The sequence below is a fragment of the Monodelphis domestica genome, chromosome 3 (genome assembly GCF_027887165.1).
Source record: "Monodelphis domestica isolate mMonDom1 chromosome 3, mMonDom1.pri, whole genome shotgun sequence".
NCBI lineage: Eukaryota > Metazoa > Chordata > Mammalia > Didelphimorphia > Didelphidae > Monodelphis > Monodelphis domestica.
In genome coordinates, this window is record NC_077229.1 from 216,677,856 (window position 1) to 216,700,996 (window position 23,141).

Genomic DNA, 23,141 nt, shown 5'->3' on the forward strand with positions numbered 1-23,141 from the left:
TTTGTGACATACTTTGGCTGAGTTTGAATACCAATTCATAATGATCAAACCCCAAGAATGTTCCAATTGTTAACAGAGCATTGGCACAGCATCGGGGTACTGCAGAAAATGCTATCACAGCTAACAATAAATACTTGTTGATTGATTGATTAACCAGCCTCCCAGCCAATGAGCTGCTCTGTAAAACAAACATATGTTGGTCTAATACAGAGAACTTCTGCCAGTTTTCTTCCAACTAGCAAAAGGAATAGTGGTATTTTCTCACAAAGATAATGCCAAGCATCCCAGTAGTTTTGTCTTATTTGACTCTTCATGGAAGACAATTATTACACTATTCTCCAGGCCTTTATAAAAAAAAATATAACAAAAACAGAAAACAAACAAAATAATCTGGCATTGAATGACTTACAGTTGGAGAAGGATTGGGAAAACTGCTGTAACCCTTTTGCTTCCAGTTCATTTCCAGCAACTTCATGTGTATGTGTCTCCCCTCAATAAAAGCTACATAGTCCTTGTAACTACTACAGGGCCCAGCTATGACACTCAGGAAATTGAGAAGGTAGCTTATGTATTCCAAGAAAGAGGGTCTGACTCTGTGAAGACAAGCAAAAGGGAAGTGTCAAAAGATGGAAGTTCACCATCTCTAATGGGCAAAATGTAAACACAGACGTTAGTTGGTGTCCTGGATTAAATAGTCCTTTGTCTTATGGATGGTAACTCAATAAACAATTCCACAAGTATTTATTAAGCACTTACCACCCATCATGCATTGGGCTAAGGGATGGGGATAGAGAGACAAAAATAGTCCCATTCTAAGAGCTTACATTCTAATGGATAAAAAAAAAAATTCCTTTGTTCTGTTTCTCTAAAAATTATCCAAAGAACTTAAACTGATTTCTCTCCAATGGAAAATTTTGGAAAAAAAAAAAACCTTTCCTAAGCATAAGCACCATGTTTCATTAGCATAACAATGACTATCAGCTGGGATATTTTCAGGTACATCTAGGAAGAGATCCAGCTGTCCTAGAATATATAAAAACATAAAAGATGAAATTCTTCATTCCTTGATGCCTAGAAAGGCATCTCCCAAATAAGAAAAACATTAGTTCTACATCTAAGAATAGCCTCTGGCATCTATTCTAAATGCCATTCAACTAAAGAATGTGTTTCTGGAATTTGCATCTCGAATACTATTTAATGGCAGCTCCTAATGCAGGAATACCTAATTTTTTTTTCTATGTTCTGGATAGTTCTGACCCCTGACCTAAAGGATATAGGTACTCCTCACTAAAGAACAGCATCTTTAAACATCAAAAGCTGATAGTATACAAGCTCTTTGCCCTGAAGTACAAAAAGGAAGAAAGAATGGGAACTCAATCTCATGAAAAGCAATTAGAATGCTACTAATTTAGTCAGGGGGCAGGGAGAATCCTTCAAAAAAATCCATATGTACACACATATTGGATATAGATTTTGGAGAGAGAAAAAGGGAGTAGAACAGAAGTAAGGAGGACAAATTCTTGTATTGAGGTACATTGCCTCTGCCTTCCTATTATCAACCCTAACTCCACTGGACTTGGGTATTTAACTCTTCCTTAGTAAAAAGCATATCTTGTTTTCACCATCTTAATCCAGACCCTCAAACACCTCACCTGCTGATTATATTCTATTTTTTAAATTTGCCATTATTTATAAGGATTTTATTATTGCTCTCATCATAATTCAATTAGCCACCCCATTAATTTGTCCCATTAAGTTCTCTATCAATTGGATACTTATGGTCTTGTGAACAATCAAGCATATGTGTCATGCCTGCTGCAGACTTACCCTTGCCACAAGACTTTTACCAGAACTGATGGCTTATGTCACCCCTGATCATCAGAGTTGCCCATTTGTCATTTGAACCTGCAAGGGGATTTCATACATCACTCCTTCCACTAAACTCTGGGTGATTTTATATTTCTATATTTATTTTCTATTATTGTTATGGATCATTGGAGGCAATATCATAGTTAAACATTCTTGTCTCAATCTTTTTGAATATCTCCTTATCAATTAGCATTTTATAGAAATGGCTGAAACTAAGGATCTTCACATCTAGTTCATTCTCCAACCATGAGGTAGTTTGCTGCAGTTGATGAGCAATAAGCATGTGTTCTCCATATATATTCTCACCTACAACTCCTTCTCTCACCAATTCATCTCATATACAATTGTTAAGATTATTCCTCACAAAATACCATTTTCATCATGCTATTAATACTGTACTTAAAAGCTCAATCTAAGATTGGTTTGGATCAACATCTTACACCCTACACCAAGATAAACTCAGAATGGGTGAATTACTTTAATATAAAGAAGGAAACTATAAGTAAATTAGGTGAACACAATAGTATACATGTCAGATCTTTTGGAAAGGAAAGATTTTAAGACCAAGCAAAAGTTAGAAAAAAAATCACAAAATGTAAAATAAATAATTTTGATTACATTAAATTCAAAAGGTTTTGTACAAACAAAACCAATGCAACCAAAATTAGAAGGGAAGCGACAAAATGGGGAAAAAAATCTTCCTAACAAAAACCTCTGGCAGAGGTCTAATTACTCAAATTTAGAAAGAGCTAAATCAATTGTACAAAAAATCAAGCCATTCCCCAATTGATAAATGGGCAAGGAACATGAATAGGCAATTTTCAGATAAAGAAATAAAAACTATTAATAAGCACATGAAAAAGTGTTATAAATCTCTTATAATCAGAAGGATGCAAATCAAAACAACTCTGAGGTATCAACTCACACCTATCAGATTGGCTAACATGATAGCAATGGAAAGTAATGAATGTTGGAGGGGATGTGGCAAAGTTAGGACATTGATGCATTGTTGGTAGAGTTGTGCATTGATCCAACCATTATGGAGGACAATTTGGAACTATGCCCAAAGGGTGATAAAAGACTGTCTGCCCTTTGAATAGCCATGGCACTGTTGGGGTTATACCCCAAAGAGATAATAATAAAAGAGACCTGTACAAGAATATTCATAGCTGCACTCTTTGTGGTGGCAAAAAAATTGGAAAATGAGGGGATGCCCTCCAATTGAGGAATGGCTGAACAAATTATGGTATATGTTGGTGATGGAATACTATTGTGCTCAAAGGAATAATGAACTGGAGGAATTCCATGTGAACTGGAATGACCTCCAGGAATTCATGTAGAGCGAAAGGAGCAGAGCCAGGAGTACATTGTACACAGAGACTGATACACTGTGGTAAAATCAAATGTTATGGATTTCTCCATTAGTGGCAATGCAGTGATCCTGAACAACTCAGAGGGATCTATGAGAAAAAAACACTACCCACATTCAGAGGAAAAACTGTGGAGCAGAAACACAGAAGAAAAACAAATGCTTGATTACATGGGTTGATGGGGATATGATTGGGGAAGCAGACTCCAAATGATCATCCTAGTGTAAACATCAACAACTTGAAAAAAGTTTTTGACCAAAGACACATGTAAAAACCCAGTGGAATTGCGAGTCAGTTACAGGAAGGGGGAGGGAAAGAATATGATTCTTGTAACCAAAAAATAATGTCCTAAATTGACTAATTAAATAAAACTTGAAAAAATAAAGTATTCCTGCAGATCACAAGAAAAAATAAGTTTATTCTAATCTAGAATATTATCTATACAGTAGATGCAGAAACTTTCTATTTGAATAATCTAAAATAAAACAAACCTGTGAGTATTCCCTCCACCAATGCAAATTAAATGATCCCTTATGTTTTAATAGTTGATGTTAAGTTGGTACCATGGGCAATGACTTATCCCCTAGTGGATCTTACATGGAATTAGACTTTTCCTCTCATAATAGCACTTTCTAATTTGCTGTAAGAATTGTCAGAACTTGTAATCCTTTCTTAGTAGAGTATTCAATAACTCAAGTGACCTCTGTGATATGATGAGGCTTCAGAATAAAATGTTAGTAGAGAAATTTACTTTTATAACCTGTGTAAATCATAGTTGTCTTCTTAGAAATCCAATATTTTATGGCAAGTAGCTATCCAACTTTGGAATCCTCACTCAGGTATCTATTGCACCTAGGACAATATCTTGCATATAGAGGACACTTAATAAATGGGCGTTTTGTTTTTTATGTTAAAAAAGATGAGGACTATGGGCTTGTCAAAGCAGTTTACTGAGGGGAGGCCACTACCAAATTTCTACATGCCTCAGTTCAATGTTTACATGCAAGCTAAACACTCAACATTTATCTTTCCTTTTTCCCTCCCTTTTCCTTTTTCCTCTGAGGGAAGTAATAAAAGAATTCTTCTAACACATGGAAATATTTCCACACAGCAAATTATTCTGAGAAAAAAAAAGAAAATATGATCTGATAATTCTGTTAAACAAAATATGAAGTTCCAAATGCATTGTTATATGTAGGAAACATTCTGTGGACATTTAAAAATCCTTCATGACCGTGAGGAAGGAAAACTATGAAGAAAAAAGCATAGTTAACCTCTGTAGCATTCTTGATCCCAAAGTTCTAGTTCCGTTGATGCCTCAGTCACACTAGCAACATCACAAAGAACTGCCCAGTCAACATTTGCAGGTAACCAAGCAATAAAGGACTGTGGGCAACTTTGGGCCAGTTGTTCTCAATGTTTTCATTATAAGCAAGTTGATACCTGATGGTTAAGAAAAAAATTTATCCAGTTTCTTCTAAGAAAACTATATTCTCCTGGAATGCCATTTGCAATAATAGAAAATGTCTAACTATATTTCCAAATAAGTTTCAAAATACTTCCTAAATGAATTAAAATCACTCAGATCATCACACTGTTTGCCCAGTATGTTGTCTTTGATTAATCTATCTCTAGAGTGACAATGTGAGTGAATGATGACATCTAGGCAGGGGAGAAAAAAAAATCAGTGAAAGAAGTCCAGTCTTTATAATATTTGCAGACAATCAAATATGTGAAGAGAAGGAATATTAAACTTTTGTGATAGCATCTCAACTAGTTATTTAGAGAAACCCTTAAGCAGAAAAGGAAAAAACAGCATATTATTTGTATATATCTATCTTTATAATATGAATTACTATAGAAGGCAATTAGAGAGGGATAGATAAAAAATTTTCACTTTGATGAATGACAATGAAAGTAATATCAAAGTAACAGAGAAGTGATAATGGATAAATATCTGCACATATTCTGCATTAAGATGGGCATCCCAAAGCCCAAACGTATTCATCAATGACAATATGAAGGTTGATAACTCTGTAAAAGAGCAAAAAATATAATAAAACATGAAAAAGATACTCACTCTGTAGATGTTCTCTTCAGGGAACAAGAAGAAAAGAATGCAAAAACAGAGAAACCCTGTATTAAAACTCAAAGGGCAAAGCGATAACAAATATCCCTAGAGACTTTACTAGCAAACAAAGGAGTTATTTAGGAAACAGTAAAAAGTGAGAATCTTAATGGGGAAGTTTTCATTCTATTTGATAAGTACAACTCCCTCATTTAACTATATAACACAAAGATGATAAAGCCAATTTTTCAGCCATTGTATCAGAATCAGACAACTTAGAACCTAAATTTCTTAAAAACAAAGACTCAGTTTTTGCTTGGTATCTCCAGCACTTTGCCCAATACAGGTTGCTTAAATGATTACAGAAGCAAATTGACCTCGATAGGCACTTCTTGCCAAGTATATTTGTTCCAAGTATGGAAGAGTAAGTATTAAGAAAAAAAGGAAAAATTGTCAAACTATTACTACAAGTCTTTTGAATGTATTATTCAAAGGCAGTAGTACTACAAGTGATGACAGAACTATATTTGACTAGAACATGATAATTAACAGTGAACTTGCAATGAGGTTTTAAAAAAATCAACATTAAATATGACAGAATTCAGTACATTTTCACATGCCTATCCCCCCAAAATGAGATCTGAGATTGTCAAGTATATCTCTAATGCAATCTGATTTCAAAGCCTTTTTACAAGCCAACCTCTGACTTTTTCTATTTGTTGGTTTCAGATCCCTCAGTTTCTGTAACCATTTCAAAGAAATGGGTCTTTGGATGGAAATACACGCCCCAAGTCAAGAAATAATAAAAAATGGTAACAGTTGGAAAAGTCTATCTCAATCTAAGTCACAACGATAAAACAAGCATTAGACTGCTGATAGTGTTGGCTCTGAAAATAAAACTAATTAAACTTTCAAGTAGCAATTAAAGAAAAAAAACAGAACAACTCTCGCTTCCCTTTCTGAAATGAATCCTTTCTGTATTTGTTTGAAACTGGAGGACACAAAATGTTTCCTTTTTTTTAAACTGTCATTTTTATGATTTCTCTCTTTAAGTTTATGCTTCTCATGCAGAACCTAATAGATGCTAAATTCTTTACAAGTCAGCAAATTGTATTTCCACTTAAAATGAAAATTTAAGACATTAATAAAAATTAAAATGTATATATTCATAATTACTGTCTTTAACACAGTAGTTTCTATTTTAATATTCCAAATATTAACTTTATGACCTAAACAAGTGGAAAGATGAAAGCATATGTCATAGGGCAACTAAGTAGCATCAGGAATAGAGTACTGACTAAGCCTATAATCAGGAAGACTCATCCTCCTGTGTTCAAATCTGACCTCAGATATTCACTAGCTGGGTAATTCTGGGCAAATCAATGAACCCTGTCAGTTTTCTCATCTGTAAAATGAATGGAGAAGGAAATGGCAAACCACTCCAGTACTTCTGTCAAGAAAACCCTAGAAGGGGTCACAAAGAGTTGGGACATGACTAAACCACTTCATAGAATCATAGAGATTACAAGAAACCTCATGCAATCTACTCTAATGCTTATGCTCTATAGATAGTGAACCTAAGCCAAGAATGACTTCTTTAAAGTTACTCAGCTAATTAGTAAGAAATATGAAACTAGAACTTGGATTTCCTAATTCTTAGTTCAGTATTCTTATGGCTGGACCATATGCTTCTCAGCTAACAAAAGATTCTATATTTGTAAAAGTATGCTAAAAATTTTTCATATATTTCAAATGATCCAAAATTTTTATTTTTTGCCTAGAATTTTCAAAGTACCAGAAATTTTAAATCTCTCCTTATGTTCCTTTTGTTTCTTTTCTTATTTTGTTATCTCAGTGCTTGACACACAGTAGGAGTTCAAAAGATTCTTCTTGAATTGTTTGAACCAATTGTGTATATATAACATAAGATCCAATTTAGACAAATGAAAAATGCTGGTCTTGATGAAAACATTTTGACCCAACAGGATGTTTGGGTTAAAAATGCCATAAAAACTAGGCTGTGTAGTTACACTTGACTATCACTGTAGAGAAAAACATTGTGAGGGTATAATAGGATATCATAGTATATTAGAGTTCTAGACTCAAGAGACGGAAAGACATTAGTTTAAATCCTACCTTACACACTCACTAGTGACGTGACCTTGTGTAATTCACTTAAGCCCACTAAGTCTCAGTTTCCCCACATGTAAAATAGAGGAAAATAGTGTCCACCTCATCAAGATATCATTAGGATCAAGTGAGATAATGTGTGTATAATAACGTAAAACATAAATGCTAGTAATTTCAAGTATTAATGACTTGTGAAAGTTGTTTCTTAAAACCTAAACCTGCCTTTGTTAATATCCATGTTCAATTCAAAGGCATGTGGTAGCATTTAAAACCTCTACAGAAACTAAAGTTAAAGAGAAAAGATGGTGATAAAAAACTAAGTGCATAAAACTGAAAGAGGCCTTTATTCCAAAGAACAGAGAAAGATTTCCTCAAATAATTTTTCAGATGTCTTTGCAACAGTCCTATAAATCTGAGGAGAGTTAATCATATTGTCACCATTCAACAGTGAAAGTGAAATGCAGAAACATTTTACAGCTTGCCCAAATTTTTGTTAAAATATTGGGGTAAATTTTTAAAAAATCCAGGGCTTCTTGGGCTCAAGATTCATTTTACTAGAACACAGTATTCAGTATAAGCATTATACTAGAAAAGAGCTGAGTTTTGTACAAAGGAAAAGCCACGAGTAACAAATGTGAATCTTAGTTTTCCTCCACTCAATTCCTGTGCTGAATCTGAAGACCCTCATATTTCCTATCTGACTCTTAGCAATTCTGGAGAACTTTTACTTGAAGATAGTCCAATGTTTCAGAGCTGCTTCACTACAGCTCAATTCTAATGGATCCAGTTGGAGTTATTTCATTACTGCTATTGACACCCAAATAATCAGATTTTTGCTCAGTTTCTAAGCATATTGGAGAAAATAACATTAACTTCCTTTGTCTAAACACAGTTTGTGTAATGTGAAAGAATAACAGTGAGCAAGAACGGTTTGTAAGCCATTCCTACCTATGATTTGTTAAAAGTTAAGAATAGTGGCTCCTGACCTTAAAGAGACAAACAAACAACTCATCATCATTGCTTCATTTTTATGTCTTTTTTTTCCAGCTCCCTATGCTCTCCCAACTTAAATATATACCGAGATTCAACAACTACTTTTATGCCCTATGAATGTGTTCCATTTCACCAACCTTGAAAGAGTTTAGTAAAATCCTCTCCTAACCACTGTTTCATCAGAGTGGTTTCTATTCACGGGAAGAAATCCATAGAATATTCTCTGGAGAGTATGGGACCAAACAAAATAGAATACTTCATCCCATAATGCCCAGAGGGGTCTCTCTGAGAGAAGAGAATCAGCTTTGCCTTTTCAAATAGTCTCTGATACCGGCTTTGGATGACATTTAGCCAAAAAATAGGTTTTCAGAACTTGAATTCCAAATGCTATTTATTAATATTAAGTATGGTGATGATCACGTTAATTATAAGAAAAAGTACTTTATATATGTAAGGGAGTTGGTGCTACAAATATGTAAGGTGTGGAGTTACACACAAACATCCCCATCCCCAACCTCTTAACACTAATACCTTTAAGCTATTAACGTGTAAGCCTGCACTCAGAATTTTGGGATGCCACATATTATCCCATTGGATCCTTCCAACAACCCTGATTTGTAGGTACTACAGGTATTTTGTGTCTATTTTTATGAATGGGGAATCTGAGTAGTGCATACTCACATATATATGTAATATCTCAGAGGCTTGATAATCTTTAGGAGAATAAGAAACTTACTTTATAGCAAGTCGAAGTTGTTCAGGAGTGAGGTCCTCAGTTTTTCGACCCAATCCTAGGAAGAAAAAATCATTAGAAAAATGAGGGGACTGAAGTTGTCATAGAGTACCTTCTTGATGAGTGTTTGCTTTTGTGATAACACCAGAAGAGGCTGTAAAGGCTGACTCTTTTTTAGCATAAGCTAGTTAACAAAATTCAGGGTCATTTTCTATCTCAGACAAATTTTCTCTCTGACTTAAGACATCTGAATCATGCCACAGTTTGCTCCAACATCTCACAGCTGTTCTCCCCAACCCAAATACATAGAAGAAATCTCCTGGCTCTGAACTGTATAAAATGAAATCCAGATAGGTATAATTGGACAGGCACAAGTAGAGAATACGATGGAAGCCCATGATAACTGCTGTTACTGTAGCTCCTCAGAATCCCCAGCCCTGAGACAATTGTATGAGTCATAAATTGATAGGAATCAATATAACTGTTCTGTTTCCCTCAGAACTAAGCAAACTGGGCTAGTTTGAAGATCACCAGCAGCATAAGATTCTGTCTCTGATGTTGCCTTAAAATATCCTTTCTCCTAATTATTAATAATAATATATTTTTAGCATTTATATAGTTTTAAAGTTTACAAAAATCTTGTTTTATCCCAGCAATAACCTCATCAGGTAGGCACTACTCTAATCTCCATTTCATACATGTAGACACTGAGACCAAAAGAGGGTAAGTGGCTTGTCCAGGGTCACATAGCTAGAAAATGTCTAAGGAGGGATTTAAACTTAGTTCTTCCTGACTTCAAATGCAGTAGCACCCTTTCCACTTTTGTTATTCAGTCATTCTTCAGTCATGTTTGACTTTTCATGACCTCATTTGGGGCTTCCTTGGCAAAGATACTGGAGTGGTTTGTAATTTTCTTCTCCAGCTCATTTTACAGATGAGGATACTGAGGCAAACTGGCTTAAATGACTTGTCCAGGGTAACAAAGCTAGTGAGGATCTGAGACTAGATTTGAGCTTAAGAAGAGAAGACTCAAGCCCAGCAATCTTAAATGCTACTTGGTCAGTATTTGGGGTCATTATTTTCTTTGCTGTGCTCAGCAGAGAAAAATTATAGCCCTGTGTGGACTCATTCCCTCAGTATAACATTGCTAAGAAATATCAAATTACTACCTCCCATTTCTTTAGCTGGTACTTATAAAGTGTAGGGGGGCGGGGGAAATATTGAACTTAACACAGAACCTGAGTTTGAATTCTGGTTCTTTCACTTATCACTTGTGTGGCTTTGGGTTAAGTCATTTAATCTATCTGTACCTCAATTCCCTTGCTCATAAAATGAGAGATGTTAATTAGATGAACTTTAAGGTCCTTTCCAGCTCTAAATTTGTGACTCTTATTATTCATACACACACATGCATGCCCACACATGCATGTACACTGTAGTTTTAGATGCTGGACCCCAAGGTTTCTAGCCATTGCACTGGGAGTAAGGGGTAGGAGAGGAGGGATTAAGAAAAGAGACTAAACTCCCACAACTAATCCTCAAGAGAAATCAAGAAAGAATAGATTCTATTCTTGTCCTCAAATATTCTGTGTTGAAAAACTTGTATGTTTCAACTTCATAATGAAAATCCTCCAGTCAGTGGGTCAAAGAATCAGAATTCTATAACCCACTGAAGACAGTTTTCCAAGAGGTTTCCATAGAAGCAGAAAGAAAAATATACACCCTCCCCCTTTCCCTGCAGGAAGCAATGTTCCATGCATCTATTTTATTCCCACTTTGTAAATGAAGCACAAAGAAAGCAGTGTGATGGCACAATGGAGAAATTACTATTGTTAGTTAGGAGACCCAAGATAATGCCTCTGCTCTGCAATTTAAGATCAATGCATTCTGGGGCAAATCAATTAATCTTTTGTAGGATCAGTTTCCTAATTTATAAGATGGGTATAATAATCTTTTAAATCTAAATTAAGTGCTATAAGATTAAAATTAATATCCAATAACTCCAAGTACTACATTTTATAAGATTTATTAATAATCACTTGAAATAGAAGAAATAAAAAGACAAAAGTAAAAGGCTAAATAAAGAGAAGTTTTCCCAGCCATGTTAGTGCCAGTGAGTGTGTGTGTGTGTGTGTGTGTGTGTGTGTGTGAGAGTGAGTGAGAAAGCCAGGGTTGCACACAAACTTTATCTCCAAAACGTAAGGATGTAATGTGAGAACAAAAGTGGGATGCTGGGAACTAGAGTCCTGGGGAGCAGATTCTAATTACACAGGGCCTTTTAAAATTATGGTTCTACATAAATATGAGTTGTAATTAGGTTCTTTCCCAGTTGTGATGGTCCCTTAGTGCCCTCTAGGTCATTTTTTTTAATGCATATCTAATGGGAGTCAACATAGAAGTAGCCTTGGCTATCTATAATAGGCAGTCCTCCAGCTCCAGATGGGTAGCCCTCTTCTAGCACTAGGCATAAAAGAAGCTTGGTGGGCATAAGATGAGGCATGACTGGGGGCTGGGGGAAGATTTTCCATTCTTTATGGCTGGAGAAACATGTCTCCCACCATGCAAGGAAAAACCAACTCAACTCAGGTCATTATACATTAACACATGAATACTTGCCATTATAAATCATTAACTAAACCTCCATTGATATTATTTGTGTGTGTACAAAATGCACATGTTCCTCATTTAGAAACTTAAAGTCTGTGAAACTAATAACATGCCTTATCTTGTATGGTAAATCAGGAGTTGTCACTGCAGAAAATGTATTATTAACTTGACCTGAATGGGGGTCACTAATCATAAGGGTAATTTGAAAAATGTCAAAGGAAGGGCAGAAAAAAAATTTCTCAAAAGAACAAAAAAAAAGGCAAAAATAGTTCAGACTTATATATGAGATTCAATGAGACAAGATAAATTAGACAGAAAATGTGAAAATAATGCAATATAAGCAGATTAAAAACTGGAAGGAGAAATCTTTAAGAGTAAATCTATTTGGGGGGCAACTGGGTGGCTCAGTGGATTGAGAGCCAGGCCTAGAGATAGGAGGTCCTAGGTTCAAATCTGACCTCAGACCCTTCCTAGCTGTGTGATCCTGGGCAAGTCACTTGACCCCCATTGCCTAGCCCTTACCACTCTTCTGTCTTGGAGCCAATACACACTCCAAGACGGAAAGTAAGGGTTTAAAAAAAAAAAGAGTAAACCTATTTGGGGCAGCTAGGTGGCTCAGAAGATTAAAATCCACTGGTCCTGGGTTCAAATTTGAACTCAGATAATTCTTAGCTATGTTACCCTAGGAAAGTCAATTAACCTCAGTTGCCTAAATCTCAGCACTCTTCTGCCTCAATACCAAATCTATTCTGTCTACAATACCAAATCATCCAGAAAACAGCTAGAGGAGAGGCATTAATTAAGAGTACCAAGAGTTACAACAAAATTAAATTAGTTTCCCAACTTTTGAGAAGAAATCAGAAAAACAGAGATGAGGAAATATGGTTCTTCTAAGAAAAAAACATTAATTTTGTTTTTACCAAAGCAGTGCTGTGTAACTACTGAAAAAGAGTTTTTCTAAAGGTATCTAGCACCTCTTAAGCAAAGTTTTGGAAAGTAGTGTGCTGTACAACTAAGAAGTCAAAATCCAAAGGCCTGACTCTTCCATGTACCAGCTGTATAAGCTAATAGGCAAGTCATTTATATGAATTACAAATATGTTTCCTCTTCTACAAAAAAAAAAAAAAGAGCATAGCAATACTACTCAGTCAATAGGGTTGTTCTGAGGGAAATATTTTATGTATTGCTAAGGACCAATGTGAGCCATTATTTTTGAAAACTCTTTTTTTAGAGGAAATTATATCCTCACAAGTTACCATGGCAAGATTACTGGCAAAAAAAAAAATCATATCTGTATTCAGGGGGCAGATGGGTGACTCAGTGAATTGAGAGTCAGGCCCAGAGATGGGACGTCTTGGGTTCAAATCTGACCTCAGACACTTCCCAGCTGTGTGACCCTGGGCAAGTCACTTAACCTCCATTGCCTAGCCCTTACCACTCTTCTGCCTTAGAACCAATACCCAGTACTGATTCTAAGATGGAAGATAAGAGTTGAAAAAAAAAAAGATCTGTATTCAAATCCCACTTTTGTGAGCATGGGCATTGTAGCTTTATTGGCTTCAGTTTCCCAATTTGTAAAATGATAGTCTTAGACTAGGATGGCATCTGTAATAAAGCCTTAAGACTGTCAATATAGAGAGAGGGGGAGAAAGAGTGGAGACCTCCCCTCTCAAAGGGGAGACAGCTGCTATTTAATTTGGCCACATATCTTAAGTCTTTTTTGGCTCACCATCTATGATCCATTTCTTGGAGCCCAATAATAAGAACTTACTCTTCTCCTAAATAATAAATTGATGAGAAGAAAATATCCCTTGTTGTGCCCTCAGAAGTATCTCTTCCAAGGTTTTCCATTGTCTTACTATTCCCATTCAAGTCTAGGAGAAGGGACATGGAAAAAATTAAAATATTCTTTTCTAAAATGTTTAACAGTTCAAGTGCTTAATCTTGGAGTATTTTTAACTTTCCTAGGATTGGAGTGAAGCAAAGAAGGTGTCACTTCTCTTTTATAGCACTTATAATGGAAGAGAAAGAATGTCACCAGAAAGATAGATTTTGTCAAGATAAAGAGAAAAGTCTCTCCTCTCAGCAAAAATATTTCAGTAAATTTGAAGTATTGTCTTAAGTACAAAGACGCTGAAGAAGTCGGGACTAATTTGTGAGCCACAGAACCACCAACAAGATGATGAAATAATCCTTTATAGATAGCTGATCACCAATATAATGTAAGGAAAAGTGGCCTTAGTGGCAACACAGCCATGAGGAGAGTATTTCCTCACCATCGTGAATTTGGAACGCCAGGGTTGTGATCTTCTGGGTCACAATCATCAGTGGCCTACAAAGTAAAGATACAGAAGATGTGAGCCCTTCCACACATGACACAGATGGAAAGCTAATTCTAATTATATCATGCAATAATAATTATAATAATCATTAGAACCCTAAAACTTGAAATAAAGAGTTTATCTCGTGTCAAAGAACTTTTATAAATACATAAAAGATCATAGAATAAATCACAAACAGCAATAAAAGACTTCCAGAGGTCATTTGGATATGCCCTGGATATTTTACAACAAAAAAAGATGGTGACAATATTATAGATTTATTTTAAAATAATAATTTCCACAACCACAGATAAACTATAATCAGAGACATTCAGTGATAGGAAAAAAGATCTGGCTTGAGACCAAAACACATCAAAGACAAAAAAAAAAGTGGCATCTCTTTTTCTAATTATCTTTAAATAAAGATTTATATGTGAACTAAACTCATTTACTTTCTGTAAGTGTAACTTCATCTTTTGAATCCATCTAATTTCCCATTTCCTGGCCTTAAAAAAAAAACAATCCTGTGATAAAGGAGTAACAATATTCATTAAAAGATAGTAACTCAGGGACACCAGCAAATGTTGACTGAGAACTCAAGATCTACTTGAGAGGTAAAATGAATCCCACAAATCCCAGGATCAGACTATAATCAGACTCTAACAATTCAATTGCAGTGTGCAAAATGATTAGCAGCAAAAATTCCTAACTGATGGTTTTTGCATTATGGGATTCTTTAGCTCCTATCCTCATTCCAATGGCTATTATGCCACCATGCTAAAAACTTCAACATTTTGAAGAGAAACAAGGACTAAAGAAAAGAAATACTAAATATTCCATAAATGACAAAGTCAGTGAGATTTCTTATGTAAGTCTTCATTGACAGTAAAGTTTTCCTCTTAGAACAAATAATAGTGGTGAAAATGATGGATTTGTATTGAAAGGACAAATGTTTTGTACCTAGTTCTGCTACTAGTTGCCAATTTTTATAGACCCTTCAACCTGGTCCTCAATTTCTCCTTCTGTAAAATGAGGAAGTTAACTAGATGATCTTTCAGCTTCTTTTCATTTTTAATCTCTAATCCTATGAGCAGAGGTAACTACAGAAAAGCATCTATAAATTTTGTATTTTTGCTCTAGAAGAAAAAATTCCCAAGGTACCTTGATTCTTAAAATGTTGCAATTAATGTTCTAATCAATCTACAATCTACCAAACCACTATTAGCTGATAATAAAATTATTATAAGATAAATAAGATTGTAATGTCTTTCCTAATCATGGAATGGCTGCTAATTGGGGGGAAAAAAACAGGGTCCCAAAAAGAACATCAAGTGGAAATAATCCCTTTGGGCTTCAGTTTTCTTGCCTATCAAAAGAAGAAAGTAATCTCTCTCTTCTCTCTTACATGGATATGTGACACTCCTAAGGTAATATGTTAAGAACTAGCATCAGGAAGTTCAATCATATCATGAATTCAGTGGTAGAAGGAAATTTTCAGAACTTTGGGAAGTTTGGGGAGTTAGAGGCATGGTTTCAAGTCTTAGTTTTCCTATCTTGGGCAAGTCATTATATTTTCTTAAGCTAATTTCCTCATATAAAATGGAGATAATACTCTATTCACTTATAGGGATGATGTGCAGTTCAATGAGATAATGTATTTAAAATATTGCATATCTTTCAGCTGATTACCCACATGTATTTATATGTGTGTATGTGTGAAAATGCAAGATAAACATCAAGCCGAACTAGCTGAAGCAGGAAGACAGTCTGAGGGAAAGAAAAGAGATGGCATATGCCAGTCGAGGCAAACCTCCTCCAATACCTCCCCATAGTTATGGATAGAGAATCGCCAGAACTCTGAGTCTAAGATCCCTGGGAATAACAAAGTTATTCAGATCACCAGTCCTATTTCCTGTCTGGTCCCCACAGCCACCGCAGAGAGCAGTTCCCTGATTCTAAGAGCTCTGAGGATAAAAGAAAACCCAGATCACTGGTTTTGCTTCTATCCTAAACATACAACCATTGTCCTGGGTAGCAAGGAAAAATTTAGGAGCCATAGAACTATAAACCTAAGAAGTAGGAGCCTGGCATCCCCACCAACTGCCTACCCATCTGAGAGAGAAAATGGAAAGGAGGGTAGTTAGGTGACTTAATAGATAGAGAACCAGGACAGGGTATAGGAGGTCTTGGGTTCAAATCTGACCTCAGACTCTTGCTAGCTGGTGACTGGGTATTTACTTAATTCACATAACTTCAATTGCCTAGCCTTTGCCACTTTTCCTCCTTGCAAAGTTAGTGTTGATTCCAAAATATAAGGTAATTGGGGGTGGGGGGGGGAAAGATAAATACAATAGGTAAAAAAAAGGATAAAATACAAGGGAGTTTTTTTTTTTTTTAAGGGTAATAACAGTTTGGGAGAAGGGAAGGGAAAGGAAGGGAAGAAGAATTTATACAGCTTCTAGTATGTGCTAGGAACTGTAAAAAATAATTCTTTATTCCTTTTTTAATTTAATAGGAGACCTGGAGGTCCTCTTACCATAGAGATATGTGGGGATTAACCAGTCCACAGTTACAGGAAGTAGAAACCATTGAAACAGGAAGGAGGAACCATAGAGACAGGAAAAGGTGATAAAAGGGATCAGTTGCTGACAGTTAGGGCTGGCATTTCAGGGAAGTTGGCTGCTGTAAGTGTGTTGGGTTCGTAGTTGGCATTTAGTTGCTGGAATATAAAGGTGGGCCTGAGCTTACTGAGAGGACTTTTTGGATTTAGCCTTTAGAGGGCTTTTTGGCTTTTGGGTTTGGAGCTTTTGGTTTGGGCTGTTATAGGATAACTAGTATAGACATTGGGAAATTTTCTTCCTCTACCTCTTTCCTATATTTCTCTCCTTTGCTATATTTATTTTACTATATTCTTTTACTATCTCTATTTTAATTAAACTAAATTGTTAAATTATTTAAAAGCTGCTTTCTTATTTTGTCAAAACTCCTAATTTAACCCTTACAGAACTATGTTAAGTGATTTTTATGAATATTCCCTCATTTCATATCTAATTATAATAGCTAACATTAATACACTGCTTAGTAGGTTCCAGGCATACTATATTAAGCACTTTAAAATTATCTCCTTTGATTCTCACAACAGACCTGGGAGGTAGACACTATTATTATCCTCATTTTATACATAAGGAAACTGATGTAAGTGACGTTCCCAGAACCACACAGTTGGCCAAATTTGTCTGAGGCCAAATTTGAACTCAGGTCTTCCTGACTCCATGCCAGACCCTCTATCCACTATGTTATCTACCTGTACTTGAGACAATATTTGGGGATAATAGTTGAAAAGATTAGAAAAGACTTCCTGTAGAAAGTAATCCTTAAGCTACGTGGAAATAGGTAGAAGGTAATCACTGAGCTACTGTGGAAATCAGAAAACCATTCTACTGTAACCAGTCATGTTCATTGGAAAGCATAGCATTAGACAATGTTCCTCCAGTTATTTTCTAGATAAAAATGATTTCTCTTCAACTATACTTTTACTTTGAGCTTTGATCCCAAATACAATGTCAACATCATCAAAATTAAGACCTGTAACATTACTTTTTGATGTCCCTTCCTTTTGTAGATATTCTCTCCCAATGGAGAAATTTGACCTGGGACCCTGAATGAATGACTAACCAAGAGTGAAATGTGTTTTACTGCAAATGCTTCACTTACTCCACAGGATGAATCTGAGAGATGACCTTTATGGAGAAACAGCTTATTTTCTACAAGTCTCTTAATATTCCTGAAAGCCTAAATGCTTTGAGGACAAGCCACAAGATGAGAAGTTCTAGCCTTCCCAGTTGTATCTTTAATTGTGAAAAACTTGAAATGTATTCTTGGGTAGGTATTCTCTAGGTGAGTAACCTAGGTTAACAAAGGGGATCAATTCATTTCCTAATTTCAGTTTGGTTCTGAAAGAATAAGCAAATTAGAAAAAAGAACAAATGGACCATGAAGCCATATTGCCCCTCTGCTGAGAGAAAAAAAGCCATTTGCTATTGCATCTCATGTACAGTCACCCTGTATCCTGCATGAGCTGGATGGAATTTAAAATGATCAAGTCGTCAAGAATGATTTTTACAGTTATTCATTGAGGTTGGTAGGTGAACACTTTCTGGTATAAATCTTCTAAATTTCAAATAACTTAAGAGGAAGGAAGAAAAATAAGCAAATAATGAATTAAAGCATCTTCACAGTAGTAAATTTATAACAAGAAGATAGTTGAGAATTTAAAATTTTAAGGAAAAGAGATGCACATTATTGTTCACATTAAGATTCATAACTTTTTTTTAATATCATAGAACCCTTCCCTTTGAAAGACTAAAGAAGAATCCTTTGGACATTTTCAGATTAATGTTTTTAAATAATTGAAGAAAATATTTTTCAGTTCAAGGTTAGTAAAAATAGGATGTTGGTGTTTTTCCTTTCCCTCATCTCAGTTTGTGAACCTCCCAAAAATCTATCCACAAATGCCTCCAGGGGCCTAAAGGTTTTTGTCATAGCACAAAGAAGAAACATGTTTAAGATTTTACAACAGCAAAAGAATAAATTAGGTTATGGAAAACAGAAAAAGATATATCTGAATATAATATTCTATGAATTATAAGTATAAAAAGCATTAATTTCATTAAAAAATTTTTATTTCTTTTCCTTAAGGCATGAGGTTGAGTAATACATAGTAGATACGTAATTAATGTTTATTGACTGCTTTTGACTGGAAACTGTAGAAGAAACTGGAAAACCAATTTCTCTAATACAGAAAGTCTCAAGTAAAATTCTAATAGCCATCATTACCAGAAGGAAAATATATGTACATAATTACCCAGTAATATATCTATAATATAATGATATATTGTTATAATTATTATATAATGTATACTTTACTCAAAGAAAAATATAATTTAAGATGTATTTTTAATAATAAAATATAAATGTATGCTCAACCATTCTTTTCTGAAATCAATCCCAGTTCGTGCATATGTATATATCACAAGTACAAGAAGGGCACAAGTACAAGAAGGGTCATCATGAATGGCTACTTGATACAGACTAAGAATTTTCTCTAAACAATGAGGCCTTAGAATCTGAGCAGTAGTCAAATGTTCCAATCCCAAAGGGCTGCATTCTGTCCATGAATTTGTACACATACAGGGCTCCTAGTTATCAATCATGGGCCTTTCGTTTGTATCCAAGGGAACCGCTTAACCAATTTAAAATCAAGAATTTGTGTTGGATATGGGAAGGGTGGTACCATTTCTGAGCTTTTTCTCTAGATGTCGTAATGACAAGCAAAATCTTAAAAAGGCAAAAGCAAAAGGAACTTTATCTTCCCTCCAGGGTTAATATCCCATTTCTGAGGAGAGGAAGAAATGAAAAAAGGAAAGAGATGGGAAAGGGCTGAGGCCAAAACAGCCATGTAATCATGCAGGAGAGAAGCTTAACTGGCTCAGAAGGCTTTTACATCATAAAAATGGGGGTTTTAGGTTAAACAAGTTAAAAAACCCACATTTCAATTGCTTCTTTTATTTATAGTAAAAATTTGCTATTATGTTAATTGAGCATTGACTGCAAGAAGATGGTAGAAAAGAATGAGACTGGTTGGGTGACAGTGCATTCACTCACTTCCCCCACTCTAAGACAAAGCATATAATCATGGCTTAAAGTTTCCTTAGGAAAACCCATGGGATTATGGTCTGGTTCTCCTGCCTTCACACACCTTTGAGTCTTAGATCATAGCATAAAAGGAAAGAGATCATTGGCCCATTAACAATGGTTAATGACCAACCTTGAGGAATTTTCCTCTGGCTCTTTGTCCCTATTTTGGGTTAGTGGAATCCTGGAAGTAGCAAGAAATTTCTGGAGACTCAAAGGACTCCAGCAAAGGAAGTCACATATTTCCCTAAATCAGAGATTCTTTTTTAAAAAAGAATTAGCTTGAGGGTTAAAAATTAGATGTTCATAACATTGAGTGTCTTCCAATTTGGAGGGTACATGTGTCAATTTCATAGGAAATATGAACCTGGATAGGAAAAAAAAGTTACATTTTTATTTCCATCATAATTGGCTTATTTTGTAATACTAGATATTTTATCATATGTATTTAAAAAACATTCTGAAAAAGGGTCTATAGACTTTACCACACTATCAAAAAGGTCTATGATAGTAAGAAGATGAAGAACCCTGGCCCTAAAGCTTAACTGCAAAAATATGAAAAAAGATATAATTCCTCCTCTGAATATCCTTATTTAGAGTCAACAAACCTAAGTTTTTATCATAATTTTACAGCATAATAATTCCTGTGTGACCTTGTAGAAGATCACGTAAGCACTCTTGGCTTTGGTTTACTCATCTTTCCAATTCTAAATCCTATGAATCTCTGACCTTCTCTGTTTCAGGACTAGACAGTATTATGTTCAGATTTGTGGTGTGGCAACTCAGAATATAATGGACTAGCACATATTTCATATTTCAAAAAAGAAGAAGAAAAGAAAAGAAAATTCTTTTCAATTCAGTACATTGTATATGAATCTGAAAATTCAGCCTCCAATCCATCATGCCCAGGGGAAAATAGCAGGCTCTCATTCCAAGATGTTTCCACTTTTTAACAGGCTTATTCTGCCAACGAAGTGTATTTAACCCGCCCTATCCCCACCTCCCCAGATGTACATCTGAAATGACTGTATTACTAAGGGGCTGGTTGGCAGGATACAGAAGAGGCATCAGGATTTATGCACAAGTTAATGTGAGACCCTTTGAAAAGGCTTCTTTTCAAATGAGACAGCCAGTCTTCACAGAGTGAAGCTGTGATTAAGCAGAGACAGAATGATTGTCCTCCATCATCAGCCAAGCTCACTTAGCTGCAGCCTTGTGCAATTACATCCCTGCAGCCCCAATAAAGGTGAAAACACAGGTGCCAGATAAAAGCAGGAAATACTGTGGTCAAGTGTCTGCTGCCACTGCTTTCCTTTCTGGTGGTTTCCTGTGCCATTTTTTCAATCAACGTGAAGAGCTATTGGTACCAGCAACCCACAAATGATAGGAGGGCAATTCTCTGTTTTAATTAAATGCCAGCTGGGTTCAAGCAAAGAATCCTAGAAGAGAAGTGAGGAAGTATTTATATAGTAGCTACTATATGTCAATATACTAAGAACCTTTTAGGAGTTTTGTGTTCCAAGTTACCTTCTTTCCCTTCTTATCAACCCCACTAATAAAGAAGGTCAACATTTGATACAGACATATGTGGAACATTCAATACATACTTGCACATATCAGTTCTTTCTCTGGATGTGGATAGCATTTTCCTCAAGTCCTTTGTAGTTGATTTGAATGATCATATTACTCAAAACAGTTTAGTCATTTACAGTTACTCTTCAAATGAAATTGTTACTCTGTACAGTGTTTTCTTGGTTTCACTTATCACATTCTACATTATTTCATTCAAGGCTTCCCACATTTTTCTAATTAACCTGCTGGTTATTTCTTACAATGCAGTAGTATTCCATCTCAATCATATGCCACAACTTGTTCAGCTATCCCCCAACTGATGGGCATCCCCTCCATTTCCAGTTCTTTGCCACCACAAAGAGAGCTGCCATAAATATTTTGGAACACAGAGATTCCTTTTCCTTTTTCCCTGATCACTTCAGGAAATAGATCTAATAGTAGTATTGATAGGTTAAAAGGATACTAAGCACTTCTATAAATATTGCCCCATTTCATACTCAAAATAATCTTGCAAGATAGGTGCTATCATTATTTTCATTTTATACAGTTGGGAGAAACTGAGGCAAACAGCTCAATTCAGGACATCACCAACTGCCTCAGGAGGGAGATTTTCCTCACTTCTGAAACCAAAAAGAAATATTATCCTATTCTCTGGAAAGCTGGAGAACTACACTATATTCAAATTGGGTACAGTATCAAACTACTACCAATCAGTCAAAGAATTCTAGAAGAGTCTGTGGAGATCATGAATTAACTTGGAGCTCACTGACTAAAAAAGGGGGTTCATGGCAGGAATAGGGGCTATGAACTTGGACTAAGAAAAAGTTGCATATTTATTTTCATTAACCTCTGACCGAAATTTGGTTATTTCCTTCAATGATGGCTGTAAGGCAACAAATATTATTCTGAGATTGCCAAAGGGATACATCACACACACAGCACACACACACACACACACACACAATTAGGAACTCTTACTCTAATCCAATTCCTTCATTCTATAAATGAGAAAACACCTGTGATCCATAGAGGGTACTGACTTGTACAAGGCCACATGGGAGGAATAGATAAAGGATTTGAATACAGGTCTTTTGAATTCAGATAAGGGTTCATACTGCTCAGTTATGACTCTGAGCTTTAGTGTTCTCTTTCTAATGTATTTTTTTCCTTTAAAGTCAAATTTTTAAAAGTCAAAAGATCTAGCCAAATGCTGTCTCTGTTAAATGGGCAGATCACAGCAAGCAACAACCTCCTTCAACCTCAGTTCCCTCATCTCTGAAATAAGGAGGGTGGGCAGGACTTGTGTCAAACAAATAAAAACAGGAGTCACTAAACCATATGTAAGGCCCTCTGAAGGCCATATTGACTTGAAAAACAACAAACTAACATTATCTATGTCCCATAGTATTTTTATTTACTTTGTTAAAAATTTCCCAATTATAATTTAATCTGGTTTGGACATTCCCAAGTGTAGTAGGTAGTGTTTTGGACACTTCAGGACTAGATGGCCCCTAAGCTCCCTTCCATATCTCAATCTGATGCCCAATATATATTAATGCAGATGTTCCCAGGCTTCCTCTATTCAATAAGTCCTTGGTGTCTCAGTATTTCTTTTGTGTCACCCCTCAGCTAAAGAAAAAATCTAATAGTCTTATGCATGAAGTAGCATGTAGTCCAATTAATAAGTATTTATTTCCTAATGACTTATTAGCCATCTGAAAAAAATACACTGACATTGAAAGAAAAAATGGTATTCTTATTTCATTCTTAAATAATCACAGTTA

At 35.4% G+C, this 23,141-nt stretch overlaps 1 protein-coding gene across 1 annotated transcript in view; it reads right to left on the reverse strand.

The window, feature by feature from the left end:
- The window catches only part of MBOAT1 (membrane bound O-acyltransferase domain containing 1), a 125,930-nt gene that overhangs the window by 27,782 nt on the left and 75,007 nt on the right, over positions 1–23,141 (reverse strand). Inside the window, exons 5-7 of the mRNA XM_001375935.4 lie at positions 14,047–14,102; positions 9,167–9,221; positions 410–593 (exon numbers count right to left, since the gene is read on the reverse strand). Coding sequence (XP_001375972.2) covers positions 410–593; positions 9,167–9,221; positions 14,047–14,102 — 295 coding nt within the window. The remainder of the gene's footprint in view (positions 1–409; positions 594–9,166; positions 9,222–14,046; positions 14,103–23,141) is intronic.